Here is a 24,789-nt window from a genome sequence, read left to right on the forward strand (position 1 = left end):
TCAGCAACGACCCGGTCGCTCATTGGCCAAAGACGCCGCCAATCAGCAACGACCCGGTCGCTCATTGGTCCATCCGTCCCCTCCATCGCGTCCAGCCTCCACGCGGCGCTGATTGGCTCGTCCTCCTGCCAGTCAGGTGGTGGGAGCCAATGGTATGTCGTTGTCCGTCAAGGGTGGGCGGGACAACGGGAGGACGTGGGGAGATGGATGCCGGCGCGTGCGCGGTCACAGCGATACCGGCAGTCCCGTTCCCTCCCGTTCCCTGCGCAGCCGCGGTCCGATCGACGCCGGCTCGCTCGATCCCCGCGCAGCCGCAGATGGTCTGTTGCCGGCCCGCCGGGGAGGAACGGTTTTTTTCCCCTCACTCCTTGCGCAGCCGCGGTTGTGCGGGTGCCGGCGGGCCGGGCCGGCGCAGGCGCAGTTCGAGGTGGAGCAGTGGAGCGGCCGCCTGGTCATGGAGGCCTACGGCATCATCGCCAACCAGCCGGTGGTCATCGACAATGTGAGTAGCCCGGGGGTTTAATGAGGCCTGGGCCACACATACACTCACCCCCCAGGACTCTCCTCCACCCCCCCCACCCCACCACCGTGTCTCAGCCGCCGCCCCAACTCGACCCAACCCATTCCTTCTCTCCACAGATGCTGCCTGACCCACCCAGTTACTGACTCCAGCTTCTTGTGTCTGTCTTTGGTTTCACTCCTGGTGAGACCACACCTGGAGTATTGCGTACAGTTTTGGTCTCCAAATCTGAGGAAGGACATTATTGCCATAGAGGGAGTGCAGAGACGGTTCACCAAACTGATCCCTGGGATGTCAGGACTGTCTTATGAAGAAAGACTGGATAGACTTGGTTGATACTCTCTAGAATTTAGAAGATTGAGAGGGGATCTTATAGAAACTTACAAAATTCTTAAGGGGTTGGACAGGCTAGATGCAGGAAGATTGTTCCCGATGTTAGGGAAGTCCAGGACAAGGGGTCACAGCTTAAGGATAAGAGGGAAATCCTTTAAAACCGAGATGAGAAGAACTTTTTTCACACAGAGAGTGGTGAATCTCTGGAACTCTCTGCCACAGAGGGTAGTTGAGGCCACAGTTCATTGGCTATATTTAAGAGGGAGTTAGATGTGGCCCTTGTGGCTAAGGGGAACAGGGGGTATGGAGAGAAGGCAGGTACGGGATACTGAGTTGGATGATCAGCCATGATCATATTGAATGGCGGTGCAGGCTCGAAGGGCCGAATGGCCTACTCCTGCACCTAATTTCTATGTTTCTAACTCATAATCTGCAGTTAGATAGATAGATATGCCATTTATTGTCACTATACATGTACAGTGAAACTGAAAGCTGCTCGTACTCAGTGCATACATACAATTACATTTAACTAAAAAACAAGAAACAGAAAAAAAAAACAAAAACAGAAGGGAGATGGGGGGGGGGGGAAATAGGTGCACAAATTCTGCGGCGCTACATACATATATACAGATGGAAGTCCGTGTTGGGCGGTGTAGTCAGTGCATGTGTGAATTTGAATTTATAGTAGTTATAATTCTCGGAAAGCAACTATTCCTGAGTCTGTTTGTCCTGGATTTGATGCACCTATAGCGCCTTCCAGAGGGCAGCAGGTCGAACAGTCCAAACGCAGGATGGGAGCTGTCTTTGATGATCTTCTTTGCCCTGCTAAGGCAGCGGGAGGTGTAGATGTCCATCAGGGAGGGGAGAGGGCAGCCAATGATCCTCTGCGCTGTCCTGGTTACCCTCTGAAGCCTTCCTTCCCCCATCAAAAGGAAGAGTTCCTTCCCCCATCAAACCTCATCCCCCTCCTCCACTATTCTACCAGGAATCCGCAATGCTCTTAGAGACACAGCATGGCAATACTAGGCTCTTCTGTCCATCAATCACACTATTCCCGATGTTAGGGAAGACCAGGACAAGGGGTCACAGCTTAAGGATAAGGGGGAAATCCTTTAAAACCGAGATGAGAAGAACTTTTTTCACACAGAGAGTGGTGAATCTCTGGAACTCTGCCACAGAGGGTAGTTGAGGCCAGTTCATTGGCTATATTTAAGAGGGAGTTAGATGTGGCCCTTGTGACTAAGGGGATCAGGGGGTATGGAGAGAAGGCAGGTACGGGATACTGAGTTGGATGATCAGCCATGATCATATTGAATGGCGGTGCAGGCTTGAAGGGCCGAATGGCCTACTCCTGCACCTAATTTCTATGTTATCCCACTTTTGCATCGACTCCCTACAGAATTGGGGCCATTGACAGCAGCCAATTAACCTGCAAACTCGATGTCTTTGGGATTGTATTTATATAATGGTATATGGACACACTGACCTTTGCATCCACTCCCTGCAGACTTGGGGCCATTGACAGCAGCAAATTCAGATTCAGATTCAACTTTAATTGTCATTGTCAGTGTACAGTACAGAGACAACGAAATGCAGTTAGCATCTCCCTGGAAGAGCGACATAGAATATGATTTCAATATATAAATCTATTTACATGCATACAGTCATAGTGTTTTTCCTGTGGGAGGAGTGTCCGGGGGGGGGGGGGGGGGTACATTGTACCCGAGGTACATTGCTGGGTGGTGTGACAGCCGCAGGGAAGAAGCTGTTCCTGGACCTGCTGGTCCGGCAACGGAGAGACCTGTAGCGCCTCCCGGATGGTAGGAAGGGTAAACAGTCCATGGTTCTATGGAGTGAGAGCAGTCCTGCAGGTTGGGGTGAGAGCATAACCTGCAAACTCGATGTCTTTGGGATTGTATTTATATAATGGTATATGGACACACTGATCTGTTCTGTATTCATGCCGACTGAATTCTGTTGTGCAGAAGCAAAGCAAGAATGTCATTGTCATATCTGGGACACATGACAATAAACTCTTGACTTGATTTGACAAGGAGGGAACCCATGTGTTCACAGGGAGATTAATGTGCAAACTCAACGCCAAAGATACTAGAGGAGCTCCTCCAGTATCTTTGCTCAACACAGACTCAGCACCCTATCTGGGTTGGTTGCAACTGGAAGAAACAGGCCTTGGTGGGTAGAGTGCATTTCGTGTATAGAGTGCATAGAATGCATTTCGTTGTCTCTGTACTGGACAATGACAATTAAAATTGAATCTGAATCTGAGAGTGCATGTGCCGCCGAGTTTACGCTTGTTATAAATAAAGGAGGCAAAGATCAGGAACACTGAATTTAGTGAAGGATTTTTGATGAGGTGCCTGTGAATCTCTGAATCACCTGGAGTTATTGCTGGGATCCCTGGATGAAGGTGAGGGAGGAGGTGTGTGGATATGTGTTACATCTCATAAGATTGGATGGAGATGAACATGTGGGAAGAGGTACAGGAGCGTCAGCTGCAGAACCAGCAGGATGCTACACAGCTTCTTCCCACAGGCAATAAAACTGGTTAACTGACTATGTCCCTCCCCATACATCATACGCCAACACATCTAACCGCGCCCATACTTTTGACAGCTAGACACCTGTCAAGGAGAAGCCACTGTTCGGTCTGAATGTCTGTTTTTAGTTCAATTTTTAGGTCTATTTTAGTTATGTTAATTTTAAAGTTGTATATATTTATTCTGTTTTTATTAACTGCACTGACAGGAACTGATGAGAAACAATTTTTCATTTATTCTGTGTATGTAAGTAGTCAGTGAAATGACATTAAAGTAAATACTGAACACTGTCCTGTCCAACAAATGCTCATGAGTGGGAAGGCTGGCACTTAAACTGGAGTGGTATAGCAGGTAAATATTAGTCATCACATTGGTGGGTCTGGAATTACATTTCAGCCACAGAAGGTGAGGGAAATCAGCAACCTTCTGTGATTATTGTATGCTGGGCCAGGCTGGGATGGTTCCGTTTGCCATCTGAAGGAGCGGCACGGGAGCACAGCGTAGAGTTGCTACCTTACAGTGCCAGAGACTTGCGGGTGCAGTCTGTATGGAGTTTGTATATTCTCCGTGTGATCACATGGGTTTTCTCCGGGTGTTCCAGTTTCCTCCCACATCCCAAACACAAATGGCTTTGGTAAAATTCTAAATTGTTCCTAGTGTGTAAGATAGTGCTAGTGTACGGGGTGATCGCTGCTCGGCACAAACTGTATCTCTAAAGCCCAACTCTTAAGAATTGCTGTCCGGGAGTCTTGCCATTGATAGAACAATGAGCTTCTTGAGTCTGAAGTAGGGTATCGACCCGAAACGTCACCCATCCTTTTTCTCCAGCGATGCTGCCTGACCCGCAGAGTTACTCCAGCACTTTGTGTTTATCTCTGGTAAATGGAATGCAGGTGCAAACATTGGTAAATCTAAAGATTTCAGGAAGGGATGGGAGGATGCGAGCAAAAGATCTAGCTGCTGACAAGGCTGTTGGAGAAAATTGAAATGAAGACTTCAAAAAGGAATTGGACTGGTTGTTGAAGGGAAATTATTTCCGGGAGAATGCAACTGTTTGAATTTCTCTCCAAGGAAGCAGGGTGGCCTTGTTATGATGCCTTGTGCCGTAATGATTCTGGTTCAGTTATGCATTGGTCGCATATAGTGGTGTGTGTGTGTGACATGCTATTCTTTTATTTTATCTCTCCAGGGTTCCGGAGTTGTCAAAGCTGGATTTGCTGGTGATCAGATACCCAAGTACTGTTTCCCCAATTAGTAAGTATATACACACACACTTGAAATGCATGATGAATAAGGATAATATGTGTCGAGTTGTGAGTTAGGATGCCAGTGGCTGATTTTTGCTCGCTACCAGGTTTTCATTGGGTACTATGGGGATGTCTGAAGAAAAGTGCATTAAGGGCCTGTTCCACTTACTCGATTCTTTCCATGTCTGCCGGCATAAGATTGGCACCCGTCATAGTCACAGCAGTTCGCCGAAAATGTTCAACATGTTGAAAATCCAGCCCGCTCCATCAGGCCCAAACATGTTGACATGTTGCGGGGTGACGCCCATTTGGTCATTAGTAGCCGCCCAAAGAGTCGTACCTTTTTCTGGTCACCGCTGGATTTTCAACATTAAAAAAAAAAAAATTGGCGACCCCTTGCGGCGATGACGGGTGCTGGCAGTCGCCGAAAAAATCGAGTAAGTGGGACAGGCCCTTTAGAATAATCAAGTCTGGTGCAACTGAAGGTATGAGATTTTCAAATGAAGTATAGGACACACCATAAAGCCTCGTCATTTAGTATCATCAAATGAGCTGAGGATAAAGTACACCCTTGTTACCGAGGTAGAGTGGAAGTGGATGGTCTGAATGATGGTAGGTACATGTGGTCCTAAATCATCTCTGATCAAGGTTAAGGTTGTGAAGAGTCTAGTCCAGATTCGGGTGGATGGAATCAATGGCTCAGAACTGAGATTGTGATGGGTGGCTCAGTGGGGCAGTGGTAGAGCTACTGCCTCACAGCGGCAGAGACCCAGGTTCGATCCTGACCACGGGAGCTGCATGTACGGAGTTTGTCAGTTCTTCCCGTGACCTGCGTGGGTTTTCTCAGAGATCTTCGGTTTCCTCCCACTGGGAGATACAAGTGTGCGTACAGCTGTGTAGGTTAATTGGCTTAGTGTGATTGTAAAAATTGGCCCTAGTGTGTGTGTGAGGTGGTGTTAGTGTGCGGGGGTCAGTACGGACTCGGCGGGTTGAAGGGCCTGATTCCATGCTGTACCTAAACTAAATTGAAGACAGTGGATTGTTTCCAAGGACATTAGGATAAATAATTATGTTGTTTTTTTAATGAGAGGTGATGATGATAAAGGAAAAGGTGACGTTTCGGGTTGAGATCTTTCTTCAGACTGAAGAAGGGTCTCGACCCGAAACGTCACCTATTCCTTTGCTCCATAGATGCTGCCTTACCCGCTGAGTTTCTCCAGCATTTTTATCTACCTTTGGTTTATCCAACATCTGCAGTTCCTTCTTAAACATAAAGGAAAAGGTGATCCTTTCCTCAGAAGGTATCTGTACTACTAATGTCATCAGGTGACGAGGGTCAGGTAGTCAGCAGTTTACTGGGAATACTTCAAGGGTGAATCATGGACCAACTGTGTGAGGACCAGTTGGATAGTTGTCTGAACTATCTGTAATATAGTTGTGGTGAGAGTGGTTGATTTCCAGGCACAGGACAATCTCAATCTCACCTGCTCCGCTTTCTTCCCACACTCCAAAGATTTGCAGGTTAATTGGCTTCTGTGAATTCTAAATTGTCCCCAGTGTATAGGATAGTGCTAGTGTACGGGGTTATGGCTGTTGGCGCTACATCGGTGGGGCAAAGGGCCTGTTGCCATGCTCTGTGCCTAATGTCTGGGATTGCATTTTCTTAGCAAATGAATGTTATAACACCTCCTAGAATAAAAAGGTTTTCTCTCCCTTCTAACATTTGAAAACCTCTATGCTTCGTTGCAGTGTTGGACGTCCGAAACATGTTCGGGTGATGGCAGGAGCATTGGAGGGTGATCTCTTCATTGGCCCTAAAGCTGAGGTATTATACTGCATCGGGAATTTGTGGTTGGAGGGCCCTTCGGCCCACCGAGTCCGCACTGACCAGCGAACGTCACACATTAACACTACCCTACACACACTAGGGACAAAATACATTCATACATTTATACCAAGCCAATGAACCTAAAGAACTTGCACGTCTTTGGAGTGTGTGAGGAGACCGGAGCTCCTGGAGGAAACCCACGCAGGTCACCGGGAGAACGTACAAACTCCGTACAGACAGCATCTGTAGTCAGGATCGAACCTGGATCCCGGGTGTCTGGCGCTGTAAGGCAGTAGCTCTATCTCTATGCATCTGTGCCGCCATAATTTTCTGATTTAGTTCTAATTTACAGCACCTCCAGTTTCTTTTAAATTTTCATTTAACGGTAGGTTTACTCAACTTGGTATCAAGGGCGGCACAATGGTGCCGCGATGGAGTTGCTGCCCTACAGTGTCGGACACCCGGGTTCCATCCCAGCTACAGGTGCTTGTCTGTACGTAGTTTGTACGTTCTCCCCTTGACTGCATGGGAGGAAGACGAGATCTTTGGTTTCTTCCCACACTCCAAAGACGTGCAGGTTTGTAGGTTAATTGGCTTGGCATAAATGTATATTGTCCCCAGTGCTTGCGGGGTCGTGTTAATGTGATTGCCGGTCATTGCGGACTCGGTGGGCTAAAGGGCATGTTTCCGTGCTGTATCTCTAAACTAAACTACTTGTCCTTATTCTCCTTTCTCCCGCCTCAGGAGCACCGGGGATTGCTCTCGATTCGTTATCCCATGGAGCATGGCATCGTGCAAGACTGGAACGACATGGAGAGAATCTGGCAATATGTTTATGGGAAGGACCAACTACAGACCTTCTCTGAGGAAGTGAGACCATTTATGTTGCACTAAAACAAATGTTCTTTTTTTTCCCCCCATTTCTGATGCTTCTATATTTCAAAGATCCAGAGTAATATCTAACATAGAGTTTAGTGTATTATTGTCATGTGTACTGAGGTACAGTAAAAATGTCTTATTTTTTTTTCCCCCATTCTGGTGCTTTTTTAGTTTAGTTTCGAGATAAATCGCAGAAACAGGCCCACCGGGTCCGCGCCGACCAGTGGTCCCCACACATTAACACTGTCTAGGGACAATTTACACCTACACCAAGCCACTTGAAAGATCCAGAGCAATATCTTGTATAGAATTTAGTTAATTGTGTACCAAAGTAACGGTGAAAAGCTTTTGTTGATGTGCGATCCAGTCAAAGAAAAAATGACACTTGAATACAATCATGCGATCCGCAGTACACAGATAAAGGATCTGTAAGATTAAGGGCCTATATCGTGCAGAGATATAACGTTGAAGTCCGTTAAAGTATGATTAAAGAAAATTTAAACGTCTCCAATGAGATAGGTGGGAGGTCAGGAGAATATTCCAAGTGGGACTTCCACCATGTAGTACCCCTCTGTGACAAAGTTTTAGACACAGTTTTGAACCATTTTTGGATCCTGTATTGAACCACAGATGTTGAGGCTTGGTTCTGTGTTCGGTTACACTGAGTGTTTGTCGAGTGGGACACTGAAGTCCAACAGGTGCCTGTCTTTCTCCGTGAGGCGGCACGGTGGCGTCGCGGTAGAGCTGCTGCGATCGTTCGATCGGGTTCGATCGTGACTGCGAGATCAGTCTGTACGGAATTTGGATTTGGTAAAGTTATAAATTGTCTCTGATGTGTAGGATAGAACTAGTATACGGGGTGAACGCTGATCGGCACGGACTCGGTGAGCCAAAGGGCCTGTTTCTGCGCGGTATCTCTAAAGTAAAGACTAATGTTGCTTTCCATACACCATACTAGATCCAACAGGGGATTTCTCCCCCTTATGTATGTGCACCATTTATGTCAGCATGAAGGTAAAGCAGTTTGCATTGAAACAGATGATTAGGGTCGTCCCAGGTATGTGGTTCTAACAGTTTGATAGTTAAGTCCATGCAGGGCTTTGCATTTCTTGGACTGCTGCTGCAAAGACATATTTCACCTTCACTCTTGCAGTTTCCTGTGGGGTACCTCTTGGTTGCAGTTTAAAAATTGAATGCAACAATACAGTCATTCTTGAGTTGATAGCCCAGAGCATTTAGCCTTGCAATCATACGCTTGCCGTCATCTCCTTCCCACCCTGAATCTGCTGCGGGCAAGAATATCTTGTGGGGAAAGCAAAAGAAATGTGGAATCTGGAAACACGAGATGGCAAATGCTTGCATCTTGTGCAAAACAAAGTGCTGGAGGAACTCAGCACATCAGGTAGTGGAGGCAATAGACGGGCGCTGTTTCTGGTCAGGGACTATCTTTAGACTACCTGTGTGGGGAAGAACTACTGATGCTGCTTTACACTGAAGATGGACACAAAATGCTGGAGTAAGTTAAGTCAAGTCACTTTTATTTCTATAGCACATTTAAAAAACAACTCGTTGACCAAAGTGCTTTACATTGGTGGAGATACTAACGTTATACAACAGTGGTTCATAGATTAAGTACGTACATAAATACATACATATAGCCCTCCCTAGGAGGACGTCAAGAAAGGCTTGAGAGTAAAGATGAGTTTTAAGTCTCGACTTAAAAGGGTCGATGGAGGGGGCAGTTCTGATGGGAAGAGGGATGCTATTCCACAGTCTAGGAGCTGCAACCGCAAAGGCGCGTCTCTGGATAGAAGGAATAGGTGGCGTTTAGGATTGATACCCATCCTAGTCTGAAGAAGGAGTGTCTCGAACCAAAACGTAACCCATTCCTTCTATCCAGAGATACTGCCTGTCCCGTTGAGTTACTCCAGCATTTTGTGACCATCTTTAGACTGATTGGATTGGAGGGGGGGGGTGGGGAAAGCTGGAAAAGTGAGGTGGGATTGGGACACGGCTTAGCAATTTAAATTGTATTAAATCATTGAACAGTGATAGGTGGATGCAGGTGAAGGGATCTGGAATCTGATTACTTCTTTCTGTTTTGCATTGTTGATTTTATGCCGAGCAGGTTGTGGAATGTTGAAATGCTTCCACCGCAGAACAAGCTGAGCCACTTTTCCAAAAATGTATTTTCTAAATGCAAATGAGTTCTAAATTCAATTGAAGAACGTTTCACTCACTTTATACTGTACTGATTAGTTGTAGTATTCAATCCTTGTCACTGCACTTTGAACAATGACAAGAGTGGAGTGGAGTCATGCTGCAATAGCTTCGGGGTAAGAGAATGGAAAATATGTTTTTGCTTCCAAGAGGCGATTCAGGAGATTTAATGGAGGCATGAAAAATGATGAGGAATGTGAAACAAAGTAAAGTTTTCCACTGTCTTAACAGCGAATAAAGAGACAATACAAAGTTATAATAATTATTAAACAAAAGTAGTCAGTTTGGTACGATTCTGGTGTTGTAAAGGCCATGGAAGCATTAAGTAGTGGTCCTCAAAAGATAATTAGATTATATACTGTGAATTATAAGAATGGTTTGTAATGCAGGTATGGATCTCTCGACCCAACAGAACTATGCTGGTGCACATGAACCTAAAGATATTTGAAAATAAGACAATTGTAAGGCTTTTTATTTTAGTTTAGAGATAGAGCGCGGAAACAGGCTTTTCGGCCCACCGAGTCTGTGCCGACCAACAATCCCCACGTACTAACGCTATCCTACATACATGAGGGACAATATACAATTTTTACCAAAGCCAATTAACCAACAAACCAGTACATCTTTGGAGTGTGGGAGGAAACTGGAGATCCCGGAGAAAACCAATGCATGTCACGGGAATAACGTACAAACTCCATACAGACAGCACCTGTGGTCATGATCGAACCCGGGTCTCTGGCCTGGTAAGAGGCAGCAACTCTTACTGCCTAGCCACTATGCTGGGCTGTATGGGAACATCATGGGAAAGGGTGCAAATTTGATCACCGGGACCATTAAAGCTAGCACAGGCTGATTTCGCGAGAAGGCCTCCTGACTAGTAGAGTTCTTTATCTCAGTGTTCACGGTCATTATTGTGCTTGTTGGTCACTGATGTAGAACAAATCTCCCCATACACTGATGCATCACACAATTCCAAGTTCAATGTAGGCTTGAATACAGCCTTTTACCCAAAGTAGGGAAATCAAGAAGCAGAAGATGTAGGTTTAAGGTGAGGAGGACAAGATTTAGTAGGAACCAGAGGGGCAACATTTTCACTCACAGGGTGGTGGATGTAAGGAATGAGATGCCAGAGGTGCTACAACAGCATGATACAAGTTTATGACAATACCAGCTGAGTTCAAAACAGGTATTGGCTGACAGCCTCACATAGGCATGGCCACGGTCTGAAGAAGGGACTCGACCCGAAACGTCACCTATTCCATCTCTCCAAAGATGCTGCCTGACTCGCTCAGTTTCTCCAGCATTTTTTGTCTACCTCTGATTTTTCCAGCATCTGCAGTTCTTTCATAAACACAACAACATTTCAGGACATTTGGGCAGGTACATGGATAGGAGAGTTTTAGAGCGATATGGGCCAAACGAGGGCAGGTGGGACTAGCGTAGATGAGGTATTGTCAGCATGGACGTTGGGCCGAAGGGCCTGTTTCTGCGCTCTGTGACAATGACACCATCCATTGTTTTTTCTCCTCACAATCGACATTGACCAATAATTTACATATTTCAATCTGCTGATTGCCACGTTGGCCATGTCGGATGGATACAAAACGCAAGAGTAACTCAGCGAGTCTAGCAGCATCTCTTGAGAAAAGGAATAGGTGACGTTTCGGGTTGAGTCCCTACTTCAGACTGTGGCCACGCCTATGTGAGGCTGTCAGCCAGTACCTGTTTGGATCTCAGCTTAAACTTGTATCATGTAGGACAATTAGTTAACCTGGCGAGTTGCCCTAACTCTTTGCATGTTGCTGATAATCCCAAACAAAGCTGATCTATTTGTTTTGCAGCATCCAGTGCTCCTGACAGAGGCTCCACTAAATCCAAGCAAAAACCGGGAGCGGGCTGCAGAGGTGTTTTTTGAATCATTTAATGTTCCAGCACTTTTCATTTCGATGCAAGCCGTCTTGAGTCTGTAAGTCACAACATAAACTGTCCGATTCCTTCATCAGTCATTACCTTTGTATTTTCACACTTTTTATGGTTTGGAGTTTTGAACACCAATAAGGAAATGAAAGTTTAAAAAAAAAACGTATACATAAAATAAGCACCTTTAAATCATTTTTCCAGCCTTTCCATTTTATGTAAAGTTTGAGCAACCGTCACTTATGCTAAATTCCTGACCTGGTCATGTGCAATTCAATTTATGTAGCTAGCGGGCAGCATAGCTTGCAGTCTAGCTTTGCCTATCTCATCTCCACCCTACGATTGCTAAGGAAATTGGACAAGCTGATTAACATCAGTTAACTCAACGCAGATCAGAGGGTCTTGGAAATAATAGCTGCCGTTGATTCTACTGGGTTGAAATATGACAAATGTATCTTCTTTATTGGAAAACGGAGGATAGAGACAGACAGAAAACAGGAAACTGCAAACCAAATCTGCCTGAGGAAAAAATCCTATGTTAAAGACATTATAGCAAGATATTTGAGAAATTCCAGAATAGTATGTGTTGGCTTTGTGAAAGCGAAATTGGGGCTGATCAATTTGTTGGAATTCTTTGTCGCTGCCGACACAGTGGTGCAGTGGTAGAGTTGCTGCCTCAGCGCCAGAGACACGGGTTTGATCCTGACTACGGGTGCTGTCGTTAGGGAGTTTGCACGTTCTCCCTGTGGCCGGGTGGGTTTTCTTCGGGTGCTCCGGCTTTCTCCTACATTCCAAAGACACGCAGGGTCTTAGGTTAATTGGCTTCTGTAGATTTGCCTCTAGGGTGTAGGATGCAGAACTGGGATAAGACAGAACTAATGTGCTGGTGAGCGTTGGTCGGCACAGACTGGGCGGGCTGAAGGGCCTGTTTCCATGCTGTGTCTCTAAACTAAACTAAAGGTAATGTGATCTGTGGTTAAAGAGAGTGGATGTGTACATTCTGAATAAATTTCCAGAAGACATTTGATAAGGTGCCACGTCAGACTATTGTAGAGAATAAGAGCTCATGATAGAGGAGGTAAAATGTTGGCATCAATAGAAGATTGGCCAGCTGAATAAGCAGCAATGCATGTTTTTCTGCTTGGCAATATCTAATATTCCATTCAATATCTAATGAGCCTTACTGATGGGGCTTCAACCTTTTATGATTTGTATAAAGGACTTGGATAAAGGCACCAAAGAAAATGGCTGCCAAATTTACTGATGATATGATAGTTTGGAAAGTGAAAAGAACAAGAGAACAGCTGTAAAAGGATTTAGATAAGTGAGTAGGCATCTGGCAAATGAATTATAAGATGGAAAAATGTTGGCAGGAAAGACGAAAGATGAACGGTAAGAGATTGCAGAGGAACCTGATTTGCAAGAGGTACATAGGTACAGAAAGTAATTGTGAACGTTGATATTATTATTTATTTCAGGAATTAAATGCAAATGTGGGGAGACTGGTAAATTGACTTCTAGGAAATGTGTACAGTATTGATCTCTTTGTTAATGGTTTGAAAAGTTTATTAGAATAAAACCTGTAATTATATGGATTTTTAGTTTAGTTTAGAGATATAGTGTGGAAACTGGCCCTTCGGCCCACCAAGTCCATGCCAACAAGCGATCCCAACACTAATACTATCCTACACACACACACACACATACGACAATTTACAATTTTACTGCTCGCATTAGCCAACACTTGCCCAACCACAGTTCCCACATTGTCCTCATTAGCCCCATCAGGACTTAGGACAGCACAGTGGCGCGGCTGTAGAGTTGCTGCCTTGCAGCGCCAGAGAGACCCAGGTTCAATCTTGCCTCAGGTGCTGTCTGTACGGAGTTTGCACGTTTTCCCTGTGACCATGTGGGATTTCTCCGGGTGCTCCAGTTTCCTCCCACACTCCAAAGACGTGCAGCTTTTTATCTTATTTGGCTTCCGTAAAATTGTAAATTGTCCCCAGTGTGTGGTATAGTGCTAGCGTCCAGCATGTTTGCTGGTCAGCGTGGACTCGGTGGGCCGAAGGGCCTGGTTCCACTCTGTTTCTCAAGTATCTGTAACGTGACCCATTTTTTTGGCAGCAAAGCTTATCTCTTGATTGCTGGGACCCCGGACAATTACTGTGTCTCCCGTTCTGGCTGCAGGTATGCCACTGGTCGAACCACGGGAGTGGTGCTGGATGCTGGCGACGGTGTCACCCACGCTGTTCCGATCTACGAAGGCTTTGCCATGCCGCACTCCATTATGAGGGTAGACGTGGCCGGCAGGGACGTGTCTCGTTACCTACGCCTGCTCCTCCGGAAAGAAGGATACGACTTCCACACAACGGCGGAATTTGAGGTTGTCAAAACAATCAAAGAGGTGGGTGCTGTTTAGTTTGATGTGTTCTTGAAAGGAGAGCACTGTTGGGAAGTCCTGGCGTTGTTCCTCTGACTAATTGTGGTGGGGCTGAGTCACTTTGAGTCATTCCAGTTGCTATGGGAGCTTGTTGGGTGGAAAGTGTCTGTGATGGTGATGCAACTACACAGTGCTCCCATGTCAACTTGACGTTTGTGTATTGGCGGAAATGGTGGGATGTGGCACTTTATTTTCGGCACTCGATGGCGTTCCTGTGTGGTCATTTTCAAGTTCGTTCACATTTATTGCCACGTGCGCCAATTGGTACAGTGAAATTTGACTTGCCACACAGCCAGACAAATAAAAAGAACACAATACATGATAGGATTTAACATAAACATCCCCCCACACAGCGGAATCAACGTTTCCCACTGTGATGGAAGGCAATAAAGTTCAGTCATCCTCCTCTTTGTTCACCCGTGGTCGGGGCCTTTGAATCCTCCGCTGTCGCCGCTACGTACGGCCCGATGTACAGGCCATCTCGCCGGGAAGATCGAAACTCCGAAGTCGGAACAGATCGGAACACACTCGCGGCTTGGAGTTTCCGAATCATCCGCTTCTTACTGGAGACCGCGGCTTCCGAGGTCCACAGGCTGAGCTGGACGGAGCTCCAATACTGGCGATCCCCGCCAAGGGATCGCCTCGCTCTGCGATGTTAAAGTCAGCGCCGCCCGCGGCTAGAAGCTCCGCAAACCACAGCTCTAAGGAGCCTTTCTTGGTGACAGAGGTCACAGCTTTGGAAGGTGGTGAAAATGAAATCGCAAAGCTTTCTATTGAACCTGAAACTAGTCAGGTAGTCAAAGGAAGAAGAGTGAAAGGAGGCACTTGGACCTGCGGATGTTGATTCACAAAGTGCTGGAGTAACTCAATCTTTGGAGGACATGGGTGGGTGACGTCTTGAGTGGAGATCCTTCAGGCCTCCCCTTGCATCTTCTTCACCACGGACATCCAGTCTCTTCGGCATAAGCAGACAATCCCTGCAGAACCAAAGAGTCGAGCCTGTTTTATTATCATGTGTCCCAAACAGGGCAATGAAATTCTTGCTTGCAGCAGCACAACAGAATATGTAACATGGTACTCTGTAAACAATATAGCAAATAAAAAGAAGGTCAGTGGGCACGCACGCACGCACATCTTTCCTTTGGATTAAACCAAATTCCTGCTCCAACTCATTGCAAAGATGCTGTTGGCTTTTCACTTGGAAAGCACGCACGTATAGATGGTCATTTTCCTTGTAAATTTTCTTTCCATACTTAACTCCGTCAGACTGTCCATTTCTTCCACCTGCTGCACGTCCTAACATATTGACCATTGAAGGTGATTTTCCTTCCTATGACTTTGTAGATGCTGAAGTTAAATGTCTGATGAAGGGTCTTGACCTGAAACGTCCCTGGAGATCTTTCTCCAGAGATGCTGCTTGACCTGCTGAGTTACTCCAGCATTTTGTGTCAATCTTTTTCAAAGTATTTTTATTAGAAGCATGTATACAAATAATAGTGAGCGACAATTTAATTACAGATTTCTTACATAGCTTCAGGTTTTTTTTTAAATAATTTTTTTAAAGAATAAAGATAAAGAGAGAATCTCAATTTTGTTTCAATCTGGTTAAATGTGGTGCCCTTCTGAGTACGAGCCTGAGGAGATGTGTGTCATTGCATGGGGTGTTTTTGCATTCACCTGACTCTTATTTCCCTCTCCTTGTACTCCCACCTGGCACGTTCCTTTTCCACAGACACCCTATCCCTCCTGAATTGCTCCCGTCCTGCTATTTAAGATCATCTGAAAATGAAGGACTGGTGTGCCGAACAATGACAGGACCTTTCAGGTCTGTGTGATACAGCTCTGCTCTGCAGAACCACTGCCTGCTGTGGAAACCAAGCGTGCTGCTTTCAATTGTGTTTACACAATGGAGCATGGGATGACTGATCCAGAACACAGCTTGCGATGGCAAGCCCCACACCAGGGATTTGAACGATGCTGTCAGTTCTTTTTTTATTGCCTTTCCTCGCTCTTCAGTCAATATAATTTATGTCCTGCTGTTTCAGTCCCTTGAACGAGATGGAACGTAGCTACAAAGAAGCACGGATCCTCTTGTTCCCTCCCCGCACCACCTCAAAAATCCAACAAAACTGCTGGAAATCTGAAATACAAGCAGGTAGTTGTGGAATTATTCAGCAGGCTCAGGCATCGTCTGTGAAAAGAAAAACAAGAGCTTGTGCTGTGAAAGAGGCTCTTCACCTAGCAAAAGGTTATCTATTGATCTTTCCCTGGATGGAGCTTTACTTGCTGAATATTTGCAGAATTTTCTGTTTTCCCCACCTCACCCAATATTTGCGTATTCATCTGCCATCTAGCCTTCCTCTGTCCCACAAGGATCGCACTATGGGTCTATGAGCCAAATAGTCATAGACCCTTTGGCCCAACATTGCCCACACTGACCAATAGTACACTGTTAGTACCTGCCTCAACTACCTCCTCTGGCAGCTCTTTCCATACACCCACCACCCTTTGTGTGAAAATGTCACCCCATAGTAACTTTGTTTAATACAGCCACTTTACGATTTAAGTATACTGGCTCCTAATATTTTCCATTTTATAAATAGTTTATTAGTTTCTCTCACACGGATGGTATTAACATAAACAGGAATATTTTAAGCTGTGTGGCTTGGTCAACATTTAAAATCTGTCTCTTGCTTTACAGCGGGCTTGTTATTTATCCATAAACCCACAGAAAGATGAGACACTGGAGATTGAGAAAGCACAGTACACTCTCCCTGATGGAAGCACCTTGGAGGTATTATAAACGCCTGCATGATGGTTTTGTTTTGAAAGTTGGAGACTTGAGATTCATTGAGACATCCTGTCTGCTGTCTCTCAGGGCTATTGCTTCATGGTTAGGACCCAATCCCACTGGCCGTGCCAGCATTCTGACTTCATGTCTGAAGTTGGGCAGTAACAGCCAGCAGGGCGGCATTATTGCCACTGCCAGCCATGTCCAAGCCTGACATTGCCTGCACGTTTAGCTTAGTTTCGAGATACAGCGTGGAAACAGGCTCTTCGGCCCACCGAGTCCGCGCTGCCCAGCGATCCCCGCATACTAACACTGTCCCACACGCAGAGGGGACAATCTTCAACTTCACCAAGCCCATTAACGCACAAACCTGTACGTGTGAGAGGAAACGGGAAAACCCAATGGGGAGAAGGTACAAACTCCGTACGGGCAGCACCAGTAGTCAGATCGAACCCGGGTCTCTGGCACTGTATGGCAGCAACTCCACCACTGCCACCAGGGAGAAGTCATAGAGCCATGAACACCTTGGGACCTCAAACTGATTTAGATTTCCCATCCAATGCTCTGGATTGCAGGCCTGACTTAGATTATATTACTTGGCGTAGTAAGCAATTGACCCTGTGACCTGTCATGGTTTGCTTGCCCTTGGCGACACATGGGTTGATGCGACATTTGTTGAAGCATTGCCCTGGGGATGTTTGAAAGCATGCTATTAAGAGCTGGCTTCAAGAATTTGTAACCGTTTGACAAAGTGACGTATTCTAATGCTGTTCATGTACACGTAAGCGAGTGTGAATTGGGGGTGTCTGACGATTTGCTGGCGCTCTGCAGGTGGGACCTGCTCGATTCCGAGCCCCAGAATTGCTCTTTAAACCCGACCTGATTGGAGATGAGAGCGAGGGGATCCATGAGGTGCTGACCTTTGCCATCCAGAAGTCGGACATGGACCTGCGCCGGACGCTATTCTGCAACATTGTACTCTCGGGAGGGTCCACACTGTTCAAAGGTGACTGCCAGGCGCGCTCTTCTCAGGAGCAGACAACTCGCCAACTGGCTTGTTTGCCAGTGAAATTTCGGGGCAATGATCGGGTGGGTGGATATGTATCACGCTAGCCTGCATGAGAGAAATTGTGAAAAACTGTGGGGGGAAATCTTCTATGGTATTAGATTGGCGGGGGTCTGGAGGGAATGTAGAGGGAGGAGAGAGAGAGGTGATGTAGAGAGAGAAGAAGAAAGAGGGGAGGGGGGGAGAGAGAGGAGGGGGAGGAGGGAGGAGGGGAGGGGGGGGAGGGGGGGGAGAGAGAGCAGAGGAGGAGAGGGAGGGCATGTTAGCAAAAAGAGATGGACAAGTTAGACTGCTCTTTCAAGAATCCATCTTAGATTTGATTGCCTGACTGGCACCTTTTGATCATACTCTTTTACATGCATTGAAGGCTGCTTTTAGCGATGCAGTAGCCTTCCCCTCCCAATGAGGGAATTACAGAGCACGCATTGTTGGTTTAGCTTTGTGAGGGCGCTGACCAGTGTAAAACCTTGCCAGAATTTTGCGTTGTAGTTCCAAGCTCAAAAGAGCTTCCAAAAATGAATTGAGCAGGGGGAGGGGGGGATTTGCATTTGAGCAACAGATGAAAGTGTTTCCCTGTCGTTTGCATTGAAGCTTGTCTGTTGAAGTAGCATCCATTGTGCCTCCCAGCAATAGCAGCTGAAATGTTCGTCACAAGCGTAGGATGTTGGCTGATCTGATTTCCTACACTATGCCCTATGGACATGTTCACAAACAGACTCTACATTGAGCCAGATATCTTAGATGGCGCGCAGGCTAGGCCACTCTTTGTATGCTCGTCATAGAAGTGTAATCACGCTTCAATCGATCCACTCTTTGAAACCTCTCCTCCACTGTACACTGTGGACGGCTCGATTGTAATCATATATTGTCTTTCCACAAACTGGTTAGCATGCAACAAAATGTTTTCACTGTACCTCGGTTTACGTGACAATAAACTATACTAAACCTTGCTTTTCATAATCCTAATCATACTTTATTAGCCGAGTATGTTTTGCAACATACGAGGAATTTGAATTGCCATACAGTCATACCAATAAAAAGCAACACAATACATTTTAACATGAACATCCACCAAAGTGACTCCTCCACATTCCTCACTGTGATGGAAGGCGAAACAAAAGTTCAATCTCTTCCCTTTGCTCTCCCGCGATCGTGGGCCTCGGGCCTTCCGTTGACGGGACGATCTTGGCTCCCGTGGCCAGCGGTGTTCGGGCCCTCTGCGTCGGGGCGATCAAGATCCTGCATCGGGGGGGAGGGGAATCTCAGCTCCCTTGCGCCGCCGGGCGATCTTATTGATCGTGATGATCCAGAAAAGTCTGAGAATTCAGTAAAATGTCCCGATTCCTAATTTACTGGGAGTCCCCAACGATGTCTTGAATCCACAGAAGGGTAATTTGTTTCCCCTCACTTATGGCACGTGTAGGACAATGATAGAAATGCTCTGCACGTCTCTGTGTCTGAGGAGACAGAACAAATTAATCATTCATGTCAATGACCTTTAACAGAATTTGGAAAATCTTACCAGAGTCATAAATATCAGGCTGCCACTACAGCTGGTAGATCTGTTGCTTCACAGCACCAGTGACCTGGGTTAGATCCTGGCCTCTTGTGCTGTCTGCGTGGAGTTTGCACGTACACCCTGTGACCTGGTGTGGTTCCTCCAGGGGCTCTGGTTTCCTCCCACATCCCACAGACGTGTGGGGTTTTAGGTTAAGTGTAGGGTGCAGATATGAAAGTGGGATAACATCAAACTAGTGTGAAGGGGTGATCGATGACCAACATGTACTTGGTAGGCCGAAAGGCCTGTTTCCATGCTGTATGTCTACAAAATCGAATCCAGATGATTAGAATTGGGAACTTTGTCGCATGAAGTGTTTGAAACAAAGGGCATGGGGTATTCCAGGGAAACACAGGTTAAGACATAGAAAAGGAAGGAAATTAGAATTAGAAGAAAGGCATAAAGTGCCAGAGTAACTCAATGGGTCATGCAGCTTCTCTGGAGAACATGAATAGGTGACGTTTCAGGTCGGGACCTTCTTCAGATTGATTGGGGGTGGGTGAAAGAAAGCTGGAAAAGAGAAAAATCTGGTTCTATCCTGTCTGCGCTTTGTAATTCTGCACTAAACTATGTTCCATTCCTTTTAGGTTTTGGTGACCGATTACTCAGCGAGGTTAAGAAACTTGCTCCAAAAGACGTGAAAATAAAGGTGGGGGCAGGCAGAGGTTTTAATTTTTTTCGTTTAATAATTGGGTGTTAGTGTTGTAAGGTACACCAGCTGTTGATATTTTTATTGCTTTGCAGATCTCTGCTCCTCAGGAAAGGCTATATTCCACATGGATAGGGTAAGTGATTTCATCAACTGGCATTCAACAAGCATGGTTTCTCTACCTGTTTTTTGAGTTTTAATGGTTTGTCGGGTACTGTGGCCTAAAAGTATTTCAAGATTAGTGCAGTTCAGGTTAATGCCCACACTTCTCTGTCCCATCACATATTCTCAGGGTGTGTACAATCTGAGTTAAATGTACAATGTTGCCTCATCAACATTAGACTATCAATTGACTTGCAATGTGAATTAAATATTCTATGTAGCCTTATCAACACCAGACCACCAATAGTTCAATATGTTCAGATATGAATTTGATGTGGGGAAGAATTTTTCCTCCAATACTGTTTCCTCCAACAAGATAGCCTGATCACCACATGCAAACGCCCTTTATGGTCGACGACCTGGAATGTGTGGGCCTAACTCAACGACACACCAGTGAAGGGAGGTGCCCACTCCACTAATCCCACCTTTCCCACCCTTGCCTCGTTCCTGCGTTGTAAAAATCGTAGGAAGTGGGAGTTGCTTGTGGCAAAGGAATGTCGCCACATTGAGTCGGCCGGGACTACAATGGGTAATGACATGGTGGGGCGTGCAAGGTTGATCAGAATCAAGCCGGGTTCAAGAATCCCCAAACTGGGATTACTGTACACTTGTTTACATTGCAGAGATCTTTGCCAGCAGCTTTTGTGCTATATTTAGTGCAGATGAGGCTCGTCAGCCTGGGAAGGCAGTCCATCTAGGAGAGGGAAAACACTGATTTAAAACATCCACTGCCTTGTGGCCATATCCAGTCATGGAAAATGCTCCAGCAGTAAACCTTAAGAAAATCCAGAGTCGGAGCCCCTAAGGCAGTTCGTCGTTGTCTACAAACTCGCTCTGGCAGCTCCAGTGACGGGGCTGGTGCCAAACTGTAACGGCCCTGCTGTTCCTTTGGATCGATCAATGACGTGGAGAGGGGGGGACGTGCTGCCTGTCCTCCATATTATAGCACTAATGCTGCCGACAATGACCCCTCCATGATCAACCTTGCATGCCCGACCATGTCTTTACCCATTGAGTCACCAGGTACCACAATGTACTCCTTTAGTGTTTAGTTGAGAGATACAACTTGGAAACGGGCCCTCTGGCCACCGTGTCCGTGCCGACCAGCGATCCCCGCACACGTAACAATATCCCACACAATTTACAAATTTACCCCAGCCATTTAACCTACAAACCTGTACATCTTTGGAGATGACTCCTTAAGATCCATTTTTTTTCCATTGCTGTGCTCCTGCAGAGGCTCTATCCTCGCCTCCCTCGACACGTTCAAGAAAATGTGGGTGTCCAAGAAAGAGTACGAGGAAGATGGAGCACGTGCGATCCACCGGAAGACGTTTTAATATTGTTGGACGCCGGGCTGCTTGTGTAGTGTAAGCCCCGGCCTGTGTGTACTGCATAACCATGCAGAATTAATAATGGACACTTTAAATGAGTATTTTGTATGTATAAACAGAGGGTTTGGATGGCACTTATCAAATGTCCGAGCTTCCCCCTATCAAGATTTCTGTACATTGGATCACACATTCTGAATTCAGTACTGTGTGGGGGTGAACCATAGATCAATGGTTTTGACATTGCTGTTTACAAAGGAAGATGTCTGCACTCGTTAAATGAAGAAGATGATGTGATTTAAGGTGTGTGCTCCACTGATCCCATCTCTCCCACCCTCGCCTCGTTCCTGCGTTGAAAAAATCATAGGAAATGGGAGTTGCTCGTGGCAACAGAACGTGGCCGTGTCGAGTCGGCCGGGACTGCAAGCAGGGGGATGAAAGATGCTGGAACCAGACTTCACATTCACATCTACGGAGGCCGGCTCGCTGCCAAGCATCATGATTCCTTAACCTGCTTAATAACTGGCACCCGGGTGCAAATGTTCGCTACTGTGAGTGGCAAACGGCTGAAATGTTAAGTAACTGAGTAACTGGCACTTTACGTCTGGTGACTGTGCAATGATGGAGGTGTGTGCAGGAGGACCATACATACCATGGTGGTGCTTTCATCTTGCACTGAATATAACTTGATGTGCAAACTGGTGATAACTGTATTTGTACTGAAGTTAGAGGTAGGAAGTTAATCTTTTCCTCTCTCCCCCCCCTTCCCCATTTAGTACGTAATGGGTAATGGAGTCGTTCCAGATTATACTACACCTGCTATATCCACTGTCATGCTGAGAAACATGTTTCCATTTTGGGTCATTTTAAAATGGAATTGCCACCTTGACTGCAAGCCATGCTGCTTTTCACAGTAGCGATCTGGCCATTACGACACAACTAGGAATTACATGCTGGAAATGGTTACAATAACATGCAGCTCTGAGTTTAGTTCTGCAGTTTTAGTGAAGGATTGGTTTAGAGGGGCTGGACATATTGGCCTTGTGTGAAGCTTTGCCCTACACACTGGAGCTTGGTTTTAATTTATAACGTATGTCAGCCTATGTCCCTTTACCTTGCTACCAACACGTTATACTTGAGGGCCTCCATTTCAACAGACTGCCAACTGATAGACTTAGTATCTAAAGGTCCAGTGATGGAGGATCTGCATAGATCACACTCAAGAGAATGAATCTTTTTAGTCTATTCCAGTGGAGAGATGTGGTCCCTTGACAATAGGTGTTGTGGCCTGATTGAAAAGTGGTCTACACACAAGTGTTGCAAAACTACATATCATACTCCATCACTATGGTAGATCAACTCGTTGAATTTCCAAAAGGAGGGTTTGAACCACTTAGGTTGGAATTGAGGCTTTCAGCAGTGTGTTAATAACTAGCTCTGAGGCAAGCTACTCGCTACCGAATGAGCCCATGTTTTAAACACATCTTGCAAGGTCACCGTTAGTTATAATAGACATTAGAGTCGGACAGCATGGAGGTCATACAGCATGGAAACAGGCCCAACTTGCCCACACTGACCAACATGTCCCACCTCTGCCTCTCGTAGCAAGGGTTTTATTATTTGAGTGGAGGTGAATGTGATTGTGTCTGTATGTTGAGCTCTCATTCAAACCTTGGTTGGTCTATGGTGGATGTTGACCCCTGAATCTGCTGCCTGCTTTAACCATGCGGTACTTGGCTGTGGAGAGCATGACAATCCAAGGCTGTGGCTCCAGGGAGGGGTAATGAGAGTGCAGACGCAAAGTACCGAGTGTTTATTGCTTATCTATCAGTCCCACTTGCTATATTATACACCAGTTTGATTGTGACGGTGAAGGTTCAGGACCGAGGTGAAATCTTCTATCTGAGTCTTACCAGCCCTCAATACAGTGAAGTATTTTCCTCTTTCACAGCTAAGTGTGACCCAACTTAGTTTTGACAAGCTTTCAAGGATAGCTTCGAAGGGTGATGAGATCTTTTATCCTCAGTTAACGTCCTTCTAGCTCTTAACCAGTGTATCTGACACCTTAAGAAAATTGCTCTGCAGAACTTGCTCTTTAAGCCTCTGCTCTGGGTGATGTGGCATGTATCTGTTGCCAATGCCCTTGTTGACCACTGGCAGGCATGAGATGGTCATGTGGATTGGTCTGTTAATGATTCATTCCACTCACAGACCCTATCAATGGGTGGACAAACAATGTGGCATCAGCAGATTGAATGGCAGACTCTGGTATCAACGTCACGTTTTACTCATAAGAACGGTTTCTAACATCTGTTTTCTTGCTAAGTACCCTTTTTGAACGCGGTTAATGCCAACTTAACAAGTTAGAGTAAAACAAAGTGCTGGAGAAACTCAGTGGGTCAGGCGGCATCTGTGGAGAGAATGGACATGTGATGTCCCTTCAGTCCCGACCCAAAACGATGCCTGTCCATTCCCTCCACAGATGCTGCTTGGACCCACCCGCCGAGTTCCTCCAGCACTTTGTGTTTTGCTCAAGATTTCAACATCTGCAGTTCCTCGTGTCCCAAAGATGGAATGAAAGCTAGCTGCCCCAATGCTAGTTTTGACACTAAATGCCTGCCAAGGTTTTCCAACAAGTCTCATCAAGGGGAAAGTTGATGTAGGAGCCTTGCAATTGATCGGAATTCTGTGACTGCCTATGGATCAGAACAGAGTTTGGATTTGCTAAGATTCCTTTTGGAAAATCTTAATAGTGTGTCCAGATGTAGAGATGATGAATGATGCACAGCTTTTGGAATTGCTTTCTGCATGAATTGGGATAAATCTGTGTGAGGTGACACTGCAGGCTGCCTTGTATTCATGAAGAAGCTATTACCTTCTTGGAGAATTCTGGTTCCTACAATTTTGCTCCCATGTTCCTGACTTCTCAGGACTTTGGTACTAGAGTGCCTTTAGTCTTGTACAAAGAGGATGGGAAATCTGGGAATAAAACCGGCACTAGAGAGCATTTACCTCAAATGTATTTAAAAAAGAATAAAAAGATTTAAATGAGAACCATCGCATTTGCTCTCCTTGGATTTCTTTCACGGTATGTTTTAATTTTGTGATCATTTGTGTTCGTATTTGAATTGAAACAGTCACCGTTCATCGTTCTGAAGAAGGGTCCCGACCCAAAATGTCGCTAGTCCACTCCCTCCGCAGACGCTGAATGGCCCGCTGAGTTCCTCCAGCACTTTGCGGTTTGCGCAAGATTCCAGCATCTTCAGTTGCTTGTGTCTCCAGGAACACGT

At 45.9% G+C, this 24,789-nt stretch overlaps 1 protein-coding gene across 1 annotated transcript; it reads left to right on the forward strand.

The window, feature by feature from the left end:
* Nucleotides 1-347: 347 nt before the first annotated feature.
* LOC129713300 (beta-centractin-like) lies at nt 348-24,553 on the forward strand. Its single transcript, XM_055662257.1, has 11 exons — nt 348-502; nt 4,601-4,665; nt 6,408-6,483; nt 7,231-7,356; nt 11,427-11,551; nt 13,690-13,906; nt 16,644-16,736; nt 17,565-17,739; nt 19,945-20,006; nt 20,102-20,142; nt 21,406-24,553. The coding sequence occupies exons 1-11, from the start codon at nt 455-457 to the stop codon at nt 21,506-21,508; spliced, it is 1,131 nt and encodes a 376-aa protein (XP_055518232.1). The 5' UTR covers nt 348-454; the 3' UTR covers nt 21,509-24,553.
* The last annotated feature ends 236 nt before the right edge of the window (nt 24,554-24,789 follow it).

The sequence above is a fragment of the Leucoraja erinacea genome, chromosome 35, assembly GCF_028641065.1.
Source record: "Leucoraja erinacea ecotype New England chromosome 35, Leri_hhj_1, whole genome shotgun sequence".
In the NCBI taxonomy this organism is placed as follows: Eukaryota; Metazoa; Chordata; class Chondrichthyes; order Rajiformes; family Rajidae; genus Leucoraja; species Leucoraja erinaceus.

Coding starts and splice junctions, on each gene's coding strand:
- LOC129713300 (XM_055662257.1), top strand. CDS start 455: ATGGAGGCCTACGGCATCATCGCCAACCAGCCGGTGGTCATCGACAAT. Junction 6,484..7,230: donor TCATTGGCCCTAAAGCTGAG/GTATTATACTGC, acceptor CTCCCGCCTCAG/GAGCACCGGGGATTGCTCTC. Junction 11,552..13,689: donor ATGCAAGCCGTCTTGAGTCT/GTAAGTCACAAC, acceptor TTCTGGCTGCAG/GTATGCCACTGGTCGAACCA.